Here is a 21,001-nt window from a genome sequence, read left to right on the forward strand (position 1 = left end):
GTGACTCTGGTGTTTAGACTTTGGTTTTGCGACAAACAAATCTATTTACAAATTCTGTTTTTTGGTTGGTGATTGGGAAAAGAGGACAATGTAAACGTGCACACATTTTTGTTTTATATTTTTTAAAACATTTATAACTTCACGGTTTTTTTTAAGTCCCCATAGGGGACTTTGAACCTGTGATCACTTGGGTTACATGCTGCTTTGCTCCAGTACAGCGGTATATAGTGACACTGACAATCTCCTATGGAGGCCAGACACAGAACCGGTGACGGGCGCTGTCAGTAGTGTTTTTAGAGAGGTTGTCCACTATTCATCATAGGTCACCTATCCTTAGGATAGGTCATTAATCGGTCAGGGTCCGGCACGGTGCCCGCTGATCAGCTGTTCTCTGTGTTGGCGCCCACCAGTCGGAAATTCCCAATTCCAGGGCTGTTCCTTCTTCTGATAGCGGCTGCGGCTGGGCACATCCATCTCTCCGGTTGTGCTGTACCCAACCGCAGTCACTATCAGTAGATCGAGCGGCCCCACAATTGGGCATTTATGGCACCAAGAAGAGCTGATCGGCGGGAGCTGTGCCGAGTGTCGGACCACGATCGACACTAATGACCTATTCTAAGGATAGGTCATCAATGATAACGAAGTTTATTTAAAGCTGGCTCACTAATGGGGTCCATTTCATGTATTGTGCATCATTCACGCCCAAAGCTGAATGTCCGGTCGTCAGTTGACCTGCCCTTTACTGACCGATAACTTTTGGCTGCAGTACTGAGAAATGTGGGAAGCAGATAACACTTTTGATGCAGCTTTGGATGTGACTAGAGGATAATAATAAAACCAGATCGATACGAGAAGAGTAAAGGAAGATGTTTACCACTGACCGACCTCCAGGCAGATGTTACATGGAGATGCCGTGGATGTCGATAGCGGAGGCTCTCCGGGCTGCCGGATAAATAAATCATCTGTGTTTTGAAGTTGTGGTTTTTATTAATTTGTGTCCTCACTTGATCCCTTGTTGTTTTTTTGTTTTTTTCCCCGCAGGAATATTATAGATTTTGCTCTGGTGGCCACACAGCTTGGGTTCTGCAGCGTTTACTTTGTCTTCCTGGCCGAGAACGTGAAGCAAGTGAGTATCCAGTGCAGCGGCAGCGCAATTCATCACTTTGTAATTAGTGAAATTCAATTTATGTCACGTTACATCCGTCATCTGGGGTCGATTATATAACCACAATAAGGTGCAAATGTTAGGTGAAATAAAAAACTGACCAGCACCGCCTAACAGAATGACGCAAGTGTGAACAGGCGCAAGCTGCACTGACGATTATATACGTAGCCAAGACTGCAGCAGCCACTGTGTGCGCTGGGATGTATGCAAACATTGAATATGTGAAATGTATGCTGCATTCCTTCCATATAGAATGCACTTATAAAATTAGTGTACATAATGCACAAATTGGCCAATTCGTATGTGCCCACCAGCCACAACAAGGCGGCCTCTGTCTAGAGGGACCCTAAGCAGTTTTATCAGGTATGCCTCTGACATAGTGCTACTCTCGTTAGTCCGTTTTTTCATTAGCATTGGATACTACTTGCCCCTTACATTTTTAGACTATTGGCCAAGGAGAAGCATAACTAATAGAAATGGTTATGGCCCCTGCAGTGAGAGGTTGCCTTGTTGTGGCTGTTGGGCACACATGAATTGACCTGTTAGTGCGCTAAGTACCTTCATTTTATAACTGTAGTCTATGTGATAGTAATGCTGTTTGTATTTCACATTTTCATTGTTTGCACAGCTTGGCTTATAAAGAGGCTGCTTGTAAATATTGAGTGTGATTGTTAGCTTAGCTTTCTTGTCACCTAAAATTTGAATAAAAACATGGTCTTGTTGCCCTCATCCACCATAAGAATATAAACTGCACATACTAGCCTATAAAATGTCTAGGACCTGACCCAATATGGGAGGTTCTACATTATCAGAATTCTACCTGCACTATAGGTGCAAGATCTTCCTTTCCCAGCATGCATTGCTTTTGTCATTGTCCAGTGACTAGCCTTCTCCTGCTTTCTGTACAGAAATAAAGACATGCACCCCTCTTCCTGTGGAGTTAACCTTCCTGTCCATTGATCAAGGCCCGCCCCGACTTCCTGTCCATTGATAAAGGCCCACCTCGACTTCCTGTCCATTGATCAAGGCCTGCCCCGACTTCATGTCCATTGATCAAGGTCCACCCCTACTTCCTGTCCAGTGTTAAAGGCCCGCCCCGACTTCCTGTCCAGTGATAAAGGTCCGCCCCAACTTCCTGTCCAGCAATAAAGACCCGCCCCTACTTCCTGTCCATTGATCAAGGCCCGCCTCGACTTCCTGTCCATTGATCAAGGTCCGCCCCTACTTCCTGTCCAGTGATAAAGGCCCGCCCTCGACTTGCTGTCCATTGATAAAGGCCTGCCCCGACTTCCTGACCATTGATAAAGGCCCACCTTGACTCTGTCCAGTGATAAAGGCCCGCCCCCGACTTGCAGTCCAGTAATAAAGGACCGCCCATGACTAGAAGTCCAGTAATAAAGGCAGGCTCACGACTTGCAGTCTAGTGATAAAGGCCCACATTCCCCTTTCTCTAGAAAGAAAAAGGCCAACCTCCACTTCTTTTAGCTATAGACCTTCTACCACTTCCTCTTGAGAGGTAAAGGCCCATCATCACTTCATGTTGAGAGACAAATGCACGCTCCTCACTAACTATATTCCATCTCCATGTCCTGGCTGCAAGTTAGACAGAAGGGTGACACCTAGTGACCATCACTTTGGAGGGATTTTTCTGGGGTAAGTTAACATAATATACAAATTATGTGTCTAACGAGATCAAGGTGTGTGAAGGTGCAGCAACCATTTAAGCTTCTTGCCATTCATCTTGAAGGCAAATTTTAGCCTCCAATCTAATTCTAAGTAGGCTAGCATGATATAGTTACGGTACTGGACTGAAACTCTAGCGCCTCCTATCGTATGTAGCAATCGTAGAAGTCCAGACCCTTTAATGAGTCTTTCCCCTTAACTTAGGATAAGAAGCCAAAACAGACACTACAAATGCAGACTCGTGTTTCGGTATGTATGCTCCTCATCAGTGCAAAGCATTAGGAATTCAATCTAATTGGGTAATACATCAAGCAGTTCTTTTTGATGCAGTTTTTGGTACATGTAGGGTTAATGGCGGCAGGCAGGAGATTTGACCGATCACACTATATAAACGGAGCTACCGATAGGGGGCCGTAACCTTGACGAAGAAGTGCGACACAATTCGAAACGCGTTGGTTGTTTCTGGCCCTAAGCAGACTCCGTAGACCAGTGACATCACAAGCGGCCGAGCGGTATCAGCTATTTTTTTTTCTTTCCTCGTGTAACCAGGGACGCCACCGGCCGGGACGTCTCTGGCTCTGCACGCAGCGTTAATCTCCCTCCACCTATCGCACAACCCCTAGGTGACACGCCCAGTGTTCCTCCATCCAATCGGAGGATGGCGGCGTGCACTTGCACATTATCTAACTCTTTACCGGCCAGATCAGAAAACTCACTTGAAACCTCCATGCATGTACAAGGTATGTGGAACGTGCGAGTGTACAATTAGTAATAGAATTGGTGTGTAAAGTAACAACTAGCACAGTTTTTTAAGGCGGACACACCTATGTATGACAGATCCCTGGACTAGTAATTAGATCCATTGGTCTCCTTAGGAGTAATTGAATTATATTGGGCAACGGTGCTTAACCTGAATTGCATTTGGAAACGTGTGCATATTTGGTTATCTAAGTAACCATCTCTCATAGCGTGGTATTTTCTATTTGTTATTATTTAATGCTCATATTTAAATTCCCAGAGGAGCATTGCACGGCCCATATGTCTCCTTACGCCAGATTTGCACTCATCACAAGGAGAAACGTTCCCCATTAAATCCCCTGTCGGAGGAAGCCAAATCAGATCACCTGCTTTACGCTGATGAGGAGCAAACACCCCGAAACATGGGTCTAAAAATGGAGTGTCTGGTTTATCTTCCTGTCCTCAGTCATGTGGTAAGGAGAGTTCCCATCCTCTTCCTCTCTGAAGAGGCTATACACACATGTAGTTATGGGAATGATGTGGCTCCTGTTTGGAGACCACCACTGTAGACCCTCATTCAGTGCTCTAGAGACAAGGCAGAGTCGTCATGTTTTTCATCAGTGAAGCCATTATAGTTTACGTTTCCAATTAGATCCAGACCAACAAGTTCCAGCCCCTAGAGGGACACAATGACCATGTCTGACCTCGGTGGCCCTCCTGTCCTTGCAGGTGTTGGAAGCTTCCTTTGAGCACTATCCTCAGTACACAGGATCGGCGGGGAGATGGGATCTCGATCTGCGGCTCTACATGTTATTCTTCCTTCCCCTCATCATACCATTAGTGTTTATAAGGGACTTGAAGAGCTTGTCGGTGTGCTCCTTCATAGCCAACGTGTCCATGGCAGTCAGCCTGGTGATCATCTATCAGTACGTCATGCGGGTAAGTGACGCGCTCCCTCCTTATTACATTAATGACTCTCTGCTGGAGAAAACAGACATTTTTTAAATAAGTGGATTTATCAGAAAACCCCAAAGGTGAACACCAGCGGCTCACAGTAAACACTATTGATTTATACTATAACCGGAGAAAAAAGAGTTGAACTAGGTATAGGTAAAATGCAAAAAAGAGTTCAAATTTTATTAAAGGTACACATAATATAAACATAACATTAAACATGAATAAAGTGCAATGGTACATGTGCAAAGATAGTACATAGAAGTCACCGAAAGCCCTCCAACACCCCAAATCACTTAAGACCTATCAGTCCATATATAAAGTGCATATGCTTAGTATAAGGGCACAAGAAAATAAATGTCCTGCCAAATAGAAACCTACCTAACGTAACAGTGGGAAGATAATTAATTCATAAGAAATTGGCAGTGACTCAGTGCATATCTTACTTTATAAAGTGCATATGCTTAGTATAAAGGCACAAGAAAATAAATGTCCTGCCAAATAGAAACCTACGTAACGTAACAATGGGAAGATGGTTAGTTCATAAAAAATTGGCAGTGACTTGGTGCGGATCTTACTATATAAAGTGCATATGCATAATATAAGGGCACAAAACGGTAGGTGTCCTGCCAAACAAGAACCCCTATCCATAACCACAGTGGGAGGATAATTGCTTCATAGGGAGTTGGCAGTCACTTACCGCTAGCAGGGGTTAGAGGGTCCTGGGACAGGTGTGAAGGTAGAGACCTACCGTTTTGTGCCCTTATATTATGCATATGCACTTTATATAGTAAGATCCGCACCAAGTCACTGCCAATTTTTTATGAACTAACCATCTTCCCATTGTTACGTTACGTAGGTTTCTATTTGGCAGGACATTTATTTTCTTGTGCCTTTATACTAAGCATATGCACTTTATAAAGTAAGATATGCACTGAGTCACTGCCAATTTCTTATGAATTAATTATCTTCCCACTGTTACGTTAGGTAGGTTTCTATTTGGCAGGACATTTATTTTCTTGTGCCCTTATACTAAGCATATGCACTTTATATATGGACTGATAGGTCTTAAGTGATTTGGGGTGTTGGAGGGCTTTCGGTGACTTCTATGTACTATCTTTGCACATGTACCATTGCACTTTATTCATGTTTAATGTTATGTTTATATTATGTGTACCTTTAATAAAATTTGAACTCTTTTTTGCATTTTACCTATACCTAGTTCAACTCTTTTTTTCTCCGGTTATAGTATGTTGCTGTGAGTAGGTATATTTCCTTTGTTAGATGGGCTAACCATAGCCTTTGCTTCTGACTTAAATATGTCAGAGAGGTTTTTGTGGCTACTATTGATTTATAATAGAATCCTTCCGAGTTCTACACAACAGTATAGGCAGCGAGATTTTATGGAGTTAAAACTGTGTTCTGACAAAGCTTATGGCTCAGAAAATAAGAAATCCCAACATAAAATAATATAATATCCATAAAAAGTGCAGTCACTGTGTACATACATTACTGATCCTGTACTGATCCTGAGTTACATCCTGTGTTATACCCCAGAGCTGCACTCACTATTCTGCTGGTGCAGTCACTGTGTATATACATTACATTACTGATCCTGAGTTACATCCTGTAGATCTTTTATTATAAAAATGAAAAACATAACAACAATAATAGCAGAAAACATAACAAAAATATTAGCCAGAAAATAATCAATATACTGAACACTGGTCCAGCCGCTCATTCTCTCCTCTCACACATATTATACAGTATATACAGAATAACTACTTTGATTTTCAGGTCCGGTCACCAAACAAAATAATAATAACAAATAAAATAAACAATGGCAAACAGACTATATACATGAACTTTTTTTTTTTAGTTTTAAATAAAATAACTACAAATTAAACAAATATATACAATACTACAAGCTATCCTCCATTCCCAACCCCCCGCACTGACCTGAGAGCTGGTCCTGCGTCTCATGCCTGAGTCCATGTCCAACGTCCATAGGCCAGATCAGGCAGTGCCAGTTTTTCCCCCAAACAACCCAGTGTCCCATAGTCCCACAAGATAAACCCACCTCCCCCCCTTTCCCACCACCCATCCTAAGACCTACACCCAATTCTATATCCCTATATACAATATATACAATATATACAGCAGCACGCACCACAATAATCACAACTCACGAAGCCCAAGTTCAGCGCTTGCAGCCCTACATCACTGTATAATGATCAAACAAAACAAAAATCTACAGTGTCAGCATCAGCCCACCACCAGGAAAGGAGATGACCAGACTAGGGCACACTAAAAGAAAAGCCCCTCCAGAGGAGCGCGGCTCTCCGTGCGCCCAGTCTCCCATACTCCAGAGAGCGCACCTTCACCAGGTCACCGAGTATGGTCCTAAACACATCGTCCACTGGGAGGATTTTTCGTTGCGTCGATACTAAGCACTGTGCGTTCCACGTGTGATACCTAACCACTGCGCTAACTAGAAATAAGGTGCAGCGGTCCCGACCACCCAGGTCTCCGAATGCTCCATAGGCCCATTCCGCATAGGAGAGACCGGCCAGCCGAGACCAGCCAATGAAGGCGCCCACCCTGTTGTACACCTCTGTGTTGAAGGGACAATGAAGCAGGAAGTGGTCCATGCTTTCCAGCAAGGTACCACAATGCTCCCGAGGACAATTCCTGTCCTCAGAGCTCCTACACTTCAGATTGTCCCTCACACACAGTTTCCCATGGAAGCAGCGCCAAGCCAAGTCCCAAAACTTCGAGGGGATCCTGATAGAATTCAAAAGATGCAAACCCACCCCAAGATCCCGACTTGGGCAGTCCCTGAGCGCCAGAGGCCTCTGGAAATGGGTCAAAAGAACCCTACTGTCAAGTAGTTTCCTTGGCAGAGTCCTGATCTCCCACATTCCCAGACCCCACCGACTAATTACCTTCAGAACCAAGTTAGCGTAAGCCGGAAGATGTCCATGCGGTGTGCGAAGATCCTTCACTTGCCCTCCTGTCTCCCATTCCTGGAAGAAAGGCTGAAACCATCCCCTACAGGAGAATACCCACGGAGGAGCCCTCTCTTTCCAGAGGTTTGCGATATTGATCTTAATGAAGGTATCCACAAGGAATACCACAGGGTTGACCATACCCAACCCTCCTAGTCTCCTCGTACGGTAAGTAACCTCCCTCTTGACCAGGTTCAGTCTATTCCCCCATAACAGTTGGAAGAACAAACTGTAGACCCGAGTCCAGAGAGATTCCGGCAAGATGCACACACTGCCCAGATAAATCAGTAAAGGGAGCAGGTAAGTTTTGATCAGGTTTACCCTTTCCCTTAGGGTCAAAGACCAACCCTTCCATTGGTTCACCTTCTGAGTGGCGATCTCTAGCCTGCTGTCCCAATTTTGTTTGGGGTAATCCCCCTGGCCAAATTCGATGCCAAGGACTTTTGCAGAGACTTTGGGTCCTGGAAGGGTGTCCGGGAGATCAAAACCAGGATCTCCTCCTCCCAGCCAGAGACTCTCACACTTATCCCGGTTGATCTTGGACCCGGATGCCTCCGAGTAGCGATCTACCTCTGACATCAGCCACCCTGCCTCCTCGTGAGAGGAAGCAAACACAGTGACATCATCGGCATACGCCACCACCCTCAGAGTGGCCTCCGGTGCTGCCTGATCCATCCCGATCCCGGCCAACGGTCCACGCTCCACCCTCCTAAGAAGAGGGTCAATGGCAAACACGTACAGCAGCGGGCTCAAGGGACAACCCTGGCGAACACCGGACCCAACCTCAAAAGAGCTACCAATCCAACCATTCACAAGCGGGAAACTCTCTGCCCCACTGTACAAGGTCTTAAGCCAATCAACAACCCCCCCCGGCAGGCCATATCTCAGAAGGACGGACCAGAGGTACTCGTGATTAACCCGATCAAACGCTTTTGCCTGGTCCAGTGACAGCATGTACCCCTTCCAGTGACCAGCCCTACCCTGCTCCACTGCCTCTCGGACACAGAGCACAGCACTAAATCTGCTGCGGCCTGGAACAGAGCAATGCTGGGCCCCCGAAAGGAGTCGGGGTGCAAATTTCACCAGACGATTAAACAGCACCTTTGCCAGAACCTTCCTGTCTGCATTGAGAAGCGCTATGGGACGCCAATTCTCAATGCAAGACGGGTCCTTACCCTTTGACAAGATGATCAGAGCAGACCTCCTCATTGACTTCGGCAGAGTGCCCGAGGAAAGACACTCATTGAATACCTCAGTCAAGAGGGGAACCAAAACGTCCTTAAAGGTCTTATAGAATTCAGATGTTAAGCCATCTGGACCAGGCGATTTTTTTAGGGGCAAGCCCTTCAATCGCCAACTGAACTTCCTCTTCCCTGATCATTTCTTTCAAAACGTCAAGAGAGGGGTCTACCCCTGGTTCGGGGACAGCTTCTGCCAGGAAAGCCGACATCTCATCCCAATCAAGATCCCTCTTCCCCAAGAGGTGCGAGTAGAAGGATCTGACAACCTCCAGGATCCCTGATCTGGATCGCCTCAGGGACCCCGTAGTGTCGACCAGTCCTGTAAACACTTTACTATTCACTGACATCTTGCAGTTTCTGTAAGGGTCGGGCGAGCGGTACTTCCCGTAATCCCTCTCAAAAACCAAAGATGCGTGTCTATCGTACTGACACCTCATAAGCAAAGATTTCACTCTGGAGATCTCCTCGCGGCTACCTCCAGTTGAGACAAGATGCTCGAGTTTCCTCCTCAGACCCTGATACAGGCGGTACCTGCTCAGACTCCTGAGGCTCGAGAGCTGGCGGAAGAATCTCGCCACCCTTTCCTTGAACATCTCCCACCACTCTGACCTACTACTACAAAGATCCAGTAAGGGTACCTGGCTCTGAAGAAAATCCTCAAAGGTCTGTCTTATCTCCGCTTCTTCCAAGAGAGAGGAATTGAGCCTCCAAAAGCCTCTTCCCATCCGGAGGGTCTCTGTAACATTCAGAGAAAACAAAATTAAACAGTGGTCGGAGAACTCCACCTCAACAACAGACACTGCTGAAGAGACAGCTTCCTCCTTTAAATAAAACCTATCTACTCTGGACCTACAGTTACCTCTATGATAGGTGAACCCCTCGTGGCCTGGGGTGTGCCGAATGTGGACATCCACCAGGCGAGCCTCACTAGCTATACTATTAAGGGCGACGCTATCATAAGTCAGCTTGTCTCTGGAACCTCCTCTATCTCGGGGCCTCGTGACAGCATTGAAGTCCCCTCCAAAGACAACCTGCCGACTTGTAAAAAGGTAGGGCTTGATCCTCATAAAGAGACACTTCCGGTCCCACTTAGATTGGGGACCATAGATGTTAATGAGCCGGAGCTCTTGTCCCTTCATGAGGACATCTAAGATCAGGCACCTCCCCATTTCTAACTCAATAACCCGTCGGCATTCCACCGGTGCGGTAAAAATGACCGCCACTCCGCTATACGGCTCGGCCGCAAGAGACCAATAGGAGGGCCCGAGTCTCCACTCCCTCTTAGCTTTAAACACATCTGCCATGTTTGGCAGCCTGGTCTCTTGCAAAAAGAAAATGTCAGCTTCAACCCGGCTGAGAAAATCAAAGGCCGCAAATCTAGCTGTATTTGACTTTATGCTGGCGACATTAATGGACGCCAGCGCCAACGGAGTGGGTTCCGCCATCATTGGTGATTGAGTTAGATGGCTTTCTTTTTCCCACTCCCCTTATCCTCTGCCTCAGAGGAGGAATCCTTCCCCCTCTTTAATGACATGGAGGTATCCATTTCCACGCGTTTTTTATTTTTTTTCCTCCTCGTCTCCGGACTGTGGGCCAGTCCCTCCCTCCAAAGATCTTATGTTCCCAGAAGGAGGAGACTCGGCGCCCCCTGTGAGCCCCGCCGAAGCCAGAACCTCACCCTCAGCTTCCTCCTCAGAGGAAGAGATGTTTTCAAGGGCTTGGAATTGGTTAGAAAGACCAACCAGAGGGGAGTCGGTCTTTCCTTCCTTAGGTACCTTGGTCAGAGTGAGAGAAGATTTTTTTTCCCCCTTCTTTCTCTTCTTTTTGGTGCCGAGCTTACGCTTGTCCTCTAGCCACTGCCTATTATCCTCATCCATACTTTCATAATGGGAGGACTCTGAGGCAGTGGCATTCTCCTCCCTGTGGATCCTCCTGACCTCCTCATCCAACTCATCATCCCTTGGGGCCTCAGCAGCAAGACTGGCATCCAGGACAGAGGCCGCCCCAGTAGCCCGAGGCTCGCCCAGCTCCCTATCCTGTCTGCGCTTGTCTAGACGCCTTAGCTGGGCAGGCGTCTTTTTATTGCTTTTCTTCCTTGGCCCCTCAGCTCCCTCACCCTTGCTAGTCCCTTCCCCAGCAGAATCAGCCTCACGGCTTTCTCCCACCGGGGTCACGACTGCGTTAGCGAAGGAGCGAGGACAACGGCTGAATGGGTGACCTAACTCACCACACAGGTGGCACCTAATCTCCACACAAGATGCAGCAAGATGGCCGACATCCCCACACAATGCACACTTCTGCACAGTGCAGTTTGCGCTGAAGTGTGTGGGGTCGCCGCACCTGTGACAGAGCTTCGGTTGCCCCTGGTAGAAGACCAGGATACGATCCCTACCCAGGAAGGCAGATGATGGTATGTGGGCAACCGTACCACCTGAACGCTTAAGTTTTACCACAAACGTCCAGGCCCCTGACCAGATACCAAACTCGTCACGGTTTTTCTTTGGCATCTCCACTACCTCTCCATACCGGCCAAGCCACGTCATGATGTCATAACAAGAAAGCGACTCGTTACACGTCATCACGGTCACTTTCTTGACTTGATTTTGGCGAGACACCGCCTGAACGGCAAAGTCTCGCCAGCCGGGCTCATTTTTTGCCAACTCATAGTTCGACCAGAAAAGTTCAAGCCCCTCCGGCCGAACAAAGCTGACATCAAACTCAGGTGTGGAATAGGGATGTATCAAGGCGTAGATGTCAATCGCCTTGAAGCCCATCCTCAGCAGGAGCTCCACAACCTTCGACCTTGGAGGACATGCATCACTGCCCCTCCACCGAAGACGGACCACATTCCTACGCACACTACCCGGCCTGGCTGTTGGGAGGGACCACACTGTATCCTCCCCTCTTTGCTCTCGGAAGGCCCCGAGGCCATGCCTCTCTATCCAGAAGGATAGATCAACCTCTCGACCCTCTACCATTAGTGATCTCTCTCCCTTCTTTAGAGCCTCCAGGAGACGCCGTTGCAACATGCCGTCCCCAGAGCCCAGAGACGAGGAGGACGCCCTATTTCCCCCGGAGGTGACAGCGGCATAACTCCTGACAGGTGCTGCCACCACCGGGGGGGCAACCGGACCAGTGACCACATCCACACCAACAGCATCACCCTTACCCACCTCCATAACCTCCTCACCCTCTACCAAACCAGCAACCACACCACTAGATAAAGACTTTTCCTCATCCATACCCACCACCACATTCACTCCTGCTGGACCAGTGACAACAGGGGGTGACATTTTGGCCTCCGCATCATCAGGCACAAGGGGCTGAGTCTCCTCCACAGAACTGGAGGTGACCTCACCCCTGGTTTTATGTGTGCCCTCCGCATCATCAGTTGATATTTTCCGCTGCTTCATGGTTGCTACCAGGCGCCGTTGATCTTTAGCTACTGTGAGGCACCGCTGATCCTTAGCATCAGGATCTTGTTGACCAGCGGCGCCAACACAGAACAGGACTATGGTGGGAGGACCGGAACGCCCCGCCCCGGTAACTCCCTCACACTGCCGCCGCTTCTCAACTAAGTGATCAGCGGCAACAGCATTCAGGGGCACCGAGGCTACCGGAGCTGCCCCTGACACCGGGCTGCTCCCCCCTCCCACTGGGGAGCGCACCACAGTATCGTGACCTGATTTTTCGCCCGCCGCCGGGCCGCCCTCACTGTCCAGCCTCTCGGCTGATGCACCTGCAGCTACGTCCACGCTACTACAAGCAGAGACGGAGCTCTGCGCCTCACTACCGTGCTTTGTAGTCTCCCCGCGCCTTTGCACCGGATCCACAGCAGAACCCGGGCTGGGCTGGGCAACGGGGCTTATACAGCGAGCTGACCCTGCAGCCGACTCGGGGTACAGGGAGGGGGGCATACACATAGCTTACCGCTTCCTGCAGCTTAGGTTTGATCTTCTTCACCTTTTTTTTCTTGCCCCCAGGTGCCTCCTCTGGTAAATCATCACCAAGATGGAAGTTCTGAAGGCACACTGGGGACTCCAGGAGCTTGATCTCTGCCATTAGTGCCCCTCCCTGGCCGATGTCACTGTCCTCCCCAGAGCCAGCAGAACTGCGACGAGATGTCATTGTCGCCTGTCCAGCAGGGAGCTCGCTGCACGTGGCCTGTGAGTGACTAAGCAGGCTGCCAGGTGGGGCTTTCTGCTGGTCATCCTCCTTCTTCTCATCATCATCATCATCATCATCCACCTGGCTCCCAGGCTGCAGCCCTATCTGCCTTTGCTCTCTGTTATCAGCCATTTCTCTGAATCAGTCTTCATTTTGCAATTTTTCTTTAAATGGTCCACTTTTTTCTTGGATAAAGGCTTTTCTTACCTCCAGGTCATTAATTTCCAGCTTCAGCCTCTTTACCTCAGCCTGGAATTGCGTCTTCCTGGGTCTGGAGGCGCCTGCAGCTTTTGCGCTTGTGCAGCGCAGCTCCTCCCGGAGCCTTCTCAATCTCTTGCTTGCTTCTTCATCCTCACGAAGGTGGCTCATGACCCGGGAGGCATAGGTGGACACAGACTCCCGGGGTCTCTGCAGCACCCAACCCTCCTCAGTGAGGTCGGCCTCACCTCCGTGAGCACTCAGCTTTCCTCCGGAAGGGCCGTCATCCTGCACTCTAGCAGGCTTCTCCTCCATGGAAGCCTTGCGGCTTCTCTGGGTCTCTGCAGACCTGGGGGGAGTAGGAGCCACATTGCTGCGACTCCTGGTGGAGCGTCTCACCCCCGAATCCTCTGATGTGCAGGCTGGTTGCTGGTTCTTTCTGCCCCCCGCCAGCCTGGTCCGGGAAGCAGAAGCCTGGGACTTGGCCCCTTCATTCATCCCAGGAAAACCCACTCACTCCCTGGGTAAGAGAGAGAGCAGGTCCCCGGGCGGAGAGGTGGTGGTTCCCAGGAGCTCAGGAGCACACTGCAGGTTCAGCAGCGACCGCACCCACAATCAGCACAGTGAGCAGCAGCTGCGCAAAGCTGCACCCACTATCCTGCTGGAGCAGTCACTGTATACATACATTACATTACTGATCCTGAGTTACCTCCTGTATTATACTCCAGAGCTGCACTCACTATTCTGCTGGTGCAGTCACTGTGTACATACATTACATTACTGATCCTGAGTTACATCCTGTAGTATACTCCAGAGCTGCACTCACTATTCTGCTGGTGCAGTCACTGTGTACATACATTACATTACTGATCCTGAGTTACATCCTGTATTATACTCCAGAGCTGCACTCACTATTCTGCTTTTGCAGAATTGACAAGCTGCAGATTTTCATATTGTAGGTAACCATAACGTTAGGGTATGTTCAGACATTAAATATTTGATGCAGAAATTTTGGCATCTCTTGGCAGGAAAAACGCTGCATAAAATAGTTTTTCCACCATCGACTGCGTTCCCACCATCCATGGCATTCCCACCATCTATAGCGTTGCCACCATCTATAGCGTTGCCACCATCTATAGCGTTGCCACCATCCATAGCGTTCCCACCATCCATAGTGTTCCCATCATCCATAGTGTTCCCACCATCCATAGTGGTTCCACCATCTATAGCGTTCCCACCATCCATAGCGTTCCCACCATCCATAGCGTTCCCACCATCCATAGCGTTCCCACCATCCATAGCGTTCCCACCATCGATAGCGTTCCCACCATCGATAGCGTTCCCACCATCGATAGCGTTCCCACCATCCATAGCGTTCCCGCCATCCATAGCGTTCCCACCATCCATAGCGTTCCCACCATCATCTGGGTTCCCACCATCGTCTGCGTTCCCTCCATCGTCTGCATTTTCTCCATCGTCTGCGTTCCCACCATCCATAGCGTTCCCACGATCCATAGCGTTCCCACCATCGTCTGCGTTCCCACCATCGTCTGCGTTCCCACCATCGTCTGCGTTCCCACCATCGTCTGCGTTCCCACCATCTTCTGCGTTCCCACCATCGTCTGTGTTCCCACCATCGTCTGCGTTCCCGCCATCCATAGCGTTCTCGCCATCCATAGCGTTCCCGCCATCCATAGCGTTCCCGCCATCCATAGTGTTCCCGCCATCCATAGCGTTCCCGCCATCCATAGCATTCCCACCATCGTCTGCGTTCCCACCATCGTCTGCGTTCCCACCATCGTCTGCGTTCCCACCATCGTCTGCGTTCCCACCATCGTCTGCGTTCCCACCATCCATAGCGTTCCCGCCATCCATAGCGTTCCCGCCATCCATAGCGTTCCCGCCATCCATAGCGTTCCCGCCATCCATGGCGTTCCCGCCATCCATGGCGTTCCCCCTCATCCATAGCGTTCCCCTCATCCATAGCGTTCCCCTCATCCATAGCGTTCCCCTCATCCATAGCGTTCCCCTCATCCATAGCGTTCCCACCATCCATAGCGTTCCCACCATCCATAGCGTTCCCACCATCCATAGCGTTCCCACCATCCATAGCGTTCCCACCATCCATAGCGTTCCCACCATCCATAGCATTCCCACCATCGTCTGCGTTCCCACCATCGTCTGCGTTCCCACCATCGTCTGCGTTCCCACGATCCATAGCGTTCCCACCATCGTCTGCGTTCCCACCATCGTCTGCGTTCCCACCATCGTCTGCGTTCCCACCATCGTCTGCGTTCCCACCATCGTCTGCGTTCCCACCATCGTCTGCGTTCCCACCATCGTCTGCGTTCCCACCATCGTCTGCGTTCCCACCATCGTCTGCGTTCCCACCATCCATAGCGTTCCCACCATCCATAGCGTTCCCACCATCCATAGCGTTCCCACCATCCATAGCGTTCCCACCATCCATAGCGTTCCCACCATCCATAGCGCTTCCCACCATCCATAGCGCTCCCTCCATCCATAGCGCTTCCCACCATCTATAGCGTTCCCTCCATCCATAGCGTTCCCACCACCCATAGCGTTCCCACCATCGACTGTGTTGCCACCATCGACTGTGTTGCAACCATCGATAGCGTTCCCACCATCGATAGCGTTCCCACCATCGATAGCGTTCCCACCATCGATTGCGTTCCCACCATCGATAGCTTTCCCACCATCGATAGCTTTCCCACCATCGATAGCTTTCCCACCATCGATAGCGTTCCCACCATCGTCTGCGTTCCCACCATCGTCTGCGTTCCCACCATCGTCTGCGTTTCCACCATCGTCTGCGTTTCCACCATCGTCTGCGTTTCCACCATCGTCTGCGTTTCCACCATCGTCTGCGTTTCCACCATCGTCTGCGTTTCCACCATCGTCTGCGTTCCCACCATCGTCTGCGTTCCCACCATCGTCTGCGTTCCCACCATCGTCTGCGTTCCCACCATCGTCTGCGTTCCCACCATCGTCTGCGTTCCCACCATCCATAGCGTTCCCACCATCCATAGCGTTCCCACCATCCATAGCGTTCCCACCATCCATAGCGTTCCCACCATCCATAGCGTTCCCACCATCCATAGCATTCCCACCATCGTCTGCGTTCCCACCATCGTCTGCGTTCCCACCATCGTCTGCGTTCCCACCATCCATAGCGTTCCCACGATCCATAGCGTTCCCACCGACGTCTGCGTTCCCACCGTCGTCTGCGTTCCCACCGTCGTCTGCGTTCCCACCGTCGTCTGCGTTCCCACCGTCGTCTGCGTTCCCACCGTCGTCTGCGTTCCCACCGTCGTCTGCGTTCCCACCGTCGTCTGCGTTCCCACCATCCATAGCGTTCCCACCATCCATAGCGTTCCCACCATCCATAGCGTTCCCACCATCCATAGCGTTCCCACCACCCATAGCGTTCCCACCATCGACTGTGTTCCCACCATCGATAGCGTTCCCACCATCGATAGCGTTCCCACCATCGATAGCGTTCCCACCATCGATAGCGTTCCCACCATCGATAGCGTTCCCACCATCGATAGCGTTCCCACCATCGATAGCGTTCCCACCATCGATAGCGTTCCCACCATCGATAGCGTTCCCACCATCGATAGCGTTCCCACCATCCATAGCGCTTCCCACCATCCATAGCGTTCCCACCATCGACTGTGTTCCCACCATCCATAGCGTTCCCACCATCCATAGCGTTCCCACCATCCATAGCGCTCCCACCATCCATAGCGCTCCCACCATCCATAGCGCTCCCACCATCGATAGTGTTTCCACCATCCATAGTGTTCCCTCCATCCATAGCGTTCCCACCATCTATAGTGTTCCCACCATTGTGATCAGTGAGGTTCTTACCGAGGTCCTTACTAACCCTATCACAACACCGCAGCACGTACCGATCCAGCTCCTTCATTTTGAGGTTGGGACGAGGTTTTCATCCCTGCAGCCGCCTCATCACTCCAATCCAGATTAACCTTTTCAACCGTTTTCTTCCTCAGAACATTTCCGATCCTCGGACGCTCCCTTTGTCGTCAAGTTGGAAGAAATATCCGCTGTTTTTTGGAACGGCCATATTTGCCTTTGAAGGAATAGGAGTGGTGAGTCTGTGCTTTTATTAAAGGGTTTCTCCCACCTTTATAACATCTCGGCCTACCGCCAGGCACTGATTATAGGGGGGGCGCGCGGATCCCTGCGCACAGGAATTAACCTGTGTTTGAAGCTCCTTGCACCACGATTGGCCGGGAGCGAAGCTCTGCAGGAAAGAAAAAAAAACAAAAACTGCAGCCCTGTGTCGTAATGAGAACAGAAGCGTGTAATAGATTTTTATTTTTATTTTATAGGAATAGGTAAAACATTTCTCATTGGATGGGAATTTAAAAAATGGGGAAAAAATGCAAAAATATCTATATTTTTTTCTATATCCGTATATAGAAAATAAAGTCTACAATTTTCACAGTGACTTAAATGAACGACCTTAAAAATTGAAGTCTTTCACGCATTAAACAAGGCGTCACACAAAGACATTAGTGACCAGATTTAAAAAAGTGCCAAAAGATTAAATGCGTCATTAAGGGGTTACAGGATATGACCACCTTAGGGGCAATTTTTTTTTTTTAATTTAAATGCATGTTTTTTGGGATAAAAATCATTATTGCAGTTGAATATCATTAAAAAAAATTGCATCGTTTGTTTTAATATCCACCACCATGGACAACATCTGCAAGGAGTTTGTATGTTCTCCCCATGTTTGCGTGGGTTTCCTCCGGGTTCTCCGGTTTCCTCCCACATTCCAAATACATACTGATGGGGAATGTAGATTGTGAGCCCCAATAGGGACAGCGATGATAATGTCTGTAAAGCGCTGCCGAATCAATTTCCCTATAAGAGTTTCTAACTTTCTCAGCAGAACGAGCTCACTGACGGATTCCCGGTTAACTCATTCTGGAGGCAGCAAGAAACACCGACTATAGCAAGGAAACGGTGCAAAAATATATAATGAAACTCCGTTGCAGACATTATATTTAGCGCCACTCCTGTCCACAGGCTTTTATGACAGTCAAGAGGAGCTGCAGTACTGAACACAACCTATGGGCCAGGGGGGTGCTGGTTTTTTTTTTTTGGATGAAACAGCAGAGGTCGTCCATTGTCACATAGACAGATACTAGGAATATCGGCACAGTCTGTAGAGAGTGGATTTACACAGATATTTGCTTCAAACTTCAGACAAGGCCAGAAAATATGTGTATACATATTTTTTTGCCTTTTTCTAAAATCTAACATTGAAAATTGCAATTCAACAACAGCCTCGGGCCCCCGCTCCGCTCGCCACCATGATAAATTGATTCATTTTCCTTTCGCTTTCATAAAAAAAAACACATTTCCGGGTCGTCCGCGCTCGCAGTTTTCAGACATTGCTTCAAGGAACAGTGAAATCTGAGTGCAAAAGCAACTTTGTAAGAAGGAAAAAAAAATGTTGAATTTTCTTCTCCCATCCCCCATCGGTCAGAATATTTATCTCGTTTTACAGTGTGTCCTTCTTTAGCTCTTGTGTTGTGGGTTCTCTGACAACATTCCCATTAAAATGGTTCTTGAGATAGGTAGTCAGTTGCTCCACCAAACACTTTAGATTTGGAATATTCGTACATCTGTCACAGGCATTGTTTTACCTTTTGGGGATAATTATTAGATTTGGAATATTCATACATCGGTCCCAGGCATTGTTTTACCTTTTGGGGATAATTTTTGGATTTGGAATATTCGTACATCTGTCATAGGCATTGTTTTACCTTTTGGGGATAATTTTTGGATTTGGAATATTCGTACATCTGTCATAGGCATTGTTTTTACCTTTTGGGGATAATCATCAGATTTGGAATATTTGCACATCTGTCATAGGCATAGTTTACCTTTTGGGGATAATTTTTGGATTTGGAATATTCGTACATCTGTCCCAGGCATTGTTTTACCTTTTTGGGGATAATTATTAGATTTGGAATATTCGTACATCTGTCACAGGCATTGTTTTACCTTTTGGGGGTAATTTTTGGATTTGGAATATTCGCACATCTGTCATAGGCATAGTTTACCTTTTGGGGATAATTTTTGGATTTGGAATATTCGTACATCTGTCCTAGGCATTGTTTTACCTTTTGGGGATAATTATTAGATTTGGAATATTCGTACATCTGTCACAGGCATTGTTTTACCTTTTGGGGATAATTTTTGGATTTGGAATATTCGCACATCTGTCACAGGCATTGTTTTACCTTTTGGGGATAATTATTAGATTTGGAATATTCGCACATCTGTCATAGGTATGGTTTACCTTTTGGGGATAATTTTTGGATTTGCAATATTCGTACATCTGTCACAGGCATTGTTTTACCTTTTGGGGATAATCGTACATCTGTCACAGGCATTGTTTACCTTTTGGGGATCATTATTAGATTTGGAATATTTGTACAACTGTCATAGGCATTGTTTACCTTTTGGGGATTATTCCCAATCAAAAAATGTTCGTACATCTGTCACAGGCATTGTTTTATTTTTTGGGGATAATTTTTAGATTTGGAATATTCATACATCTGTCACAGGCATCGTTTACCTTTTGGGGATAATTTTTGGATTTTTAAAAATTTATTTATTTACCGTAAATTCATGTATTTCGGTCTGAAAGTAATTTTTGTGATTTGGGTTTCATTAAAAGTTTTGCACCGTTTGGTTCTTTTTAACAGGCACTTTGTTTCCCTGTACATTTTACTTTAATATGGTCTGTGGTCATATATCAGTCGAGAGAATCACAGATAAACAACAGATGAAAGTTCTAAACTATTCTGCTCACTGATGGTTTCTAAGTTAACTCACACTGCAGGTTACAACTGGCATTAGACAGTGTAACAAAGAGTCCATGGAAGGCTAGTGGTGCAACATTGTATATGCAACCCAATTGCAAAAAAATGTTGTTTTTTTTAGCCCAAAATAAATGCATTTAAGTAAAAAAAAAAATTATTTCCCAAAAAGTGGATAAACTCTTTAGCCATGAAAAATTATATAAGTTTTCTACAGGCAATTTTGTCAGAATACTGGAAAGTCACAAATGTTTGCACAATATGTTCCTTTTGGTTATAAATCAGCTGAAAGGAGCTCAGAAAATTACAATCAAGCGTTGTAAACTCCTTATTAGAATGTTTTAGGGAGCTCGCTGATGGATTCTCAGTTGACTCATTTTGCAGCCAGCAGTAGATACGGCATTACAAAGGCTCCAGAAGGTAAACTGTGTAAAATTTGAAAATTGTCCTGTATCTAAATATTTTAGGATATTAATTGTGATATTAAAAAAAAAAAGTGTTTTAACATAAAAACCCAATTTACTCAGTAGGTAAGTTTCTGGTTGCTGGTGAGGTGGAGTCTCTGAGCTCTCGGGCTCGAGGAGCAGTTGTAGTGCAGCGCGGACAGATGTTGGTGCAGCCGGACAAGTCAGTAGAAACAAGAGCTGTAGAGACCAGATGACAACATGGAAGTGTCAGAGTGTTAAGGCAGCAGAGTGGGACGGTGCAGCAGAGCTGGATAAGGCAGGAGGCTCCTTGGTGCAGCAGAGTGGGACGTGGCAGCAGAGCTGGATAATTTAGGAGGCTCCTTGGTGCAGCAGACTGGGGCGGTGCAGCAGAGCTGGATAATTCGGGAGGCTCCTTGGTGCAGCCGAGTGGGACGGTGCAGCAGAGCTGGATAAGGCAGGAGGCTCCTTGGTTCAGCAGAGTGGGACGGTGCAGCAGAGCTGGATAAGGCAGGAGGCTCCTTGGTGCAGCAGA

General features: G+C 47.9%; 1 protein-coding gene across 4 annotated transcripts in view; it reads left to right on the forward strand.

Annotated features, from left to right (window-relative positions):
- SLC36A4 (solute carrier family 36 member 4) overlaps positions 1 to 21,001 on the forward strand; it is a 202,651-nt gene that overhangs the window by 26,740 nt on the left and 154,910 nt on the right. For all 4 annotated transcript variants that reach the window (XR_013224100.1, XM_077298538.1, XM_077298535.1 and 1 more), the window contains exons 6-8: positions 1,042 to 1,126; positions 4,316 to 4,525; positions 17,192 to 17,290. Coding sequence is in view for 3 of the 4 variants with exons in the window: in XM_077298538.1 (XP_077154653.1) it covers positions 1,042 to 1,126; positions 4,316 to 4,525; positions 17,192 to 17,290 (394 nt within the window). In the remaining variant the exon portion in view is untranslated. The remainder of the gene's footprint in view (positions 1 to 1,041; positions 1,127 to 4,315; positions 4,526 to 17,191; positions 17,291 to 21,001) is intronic.

This window comes from Ranitomeya variabilis, chromosome 3, assembly GCF_051348905.1.
Source record: "Ranitomeya variabilis isolate aRanVar5 chromosome 3, aRanVar5.hap1, whole genome shotgun sequence".
NCBI lineage: Eukaryota > Metazoa > Chordata > Amphibia > Anura > Dendrobatidae > Ranitomeya > Ranitomeya variabilis.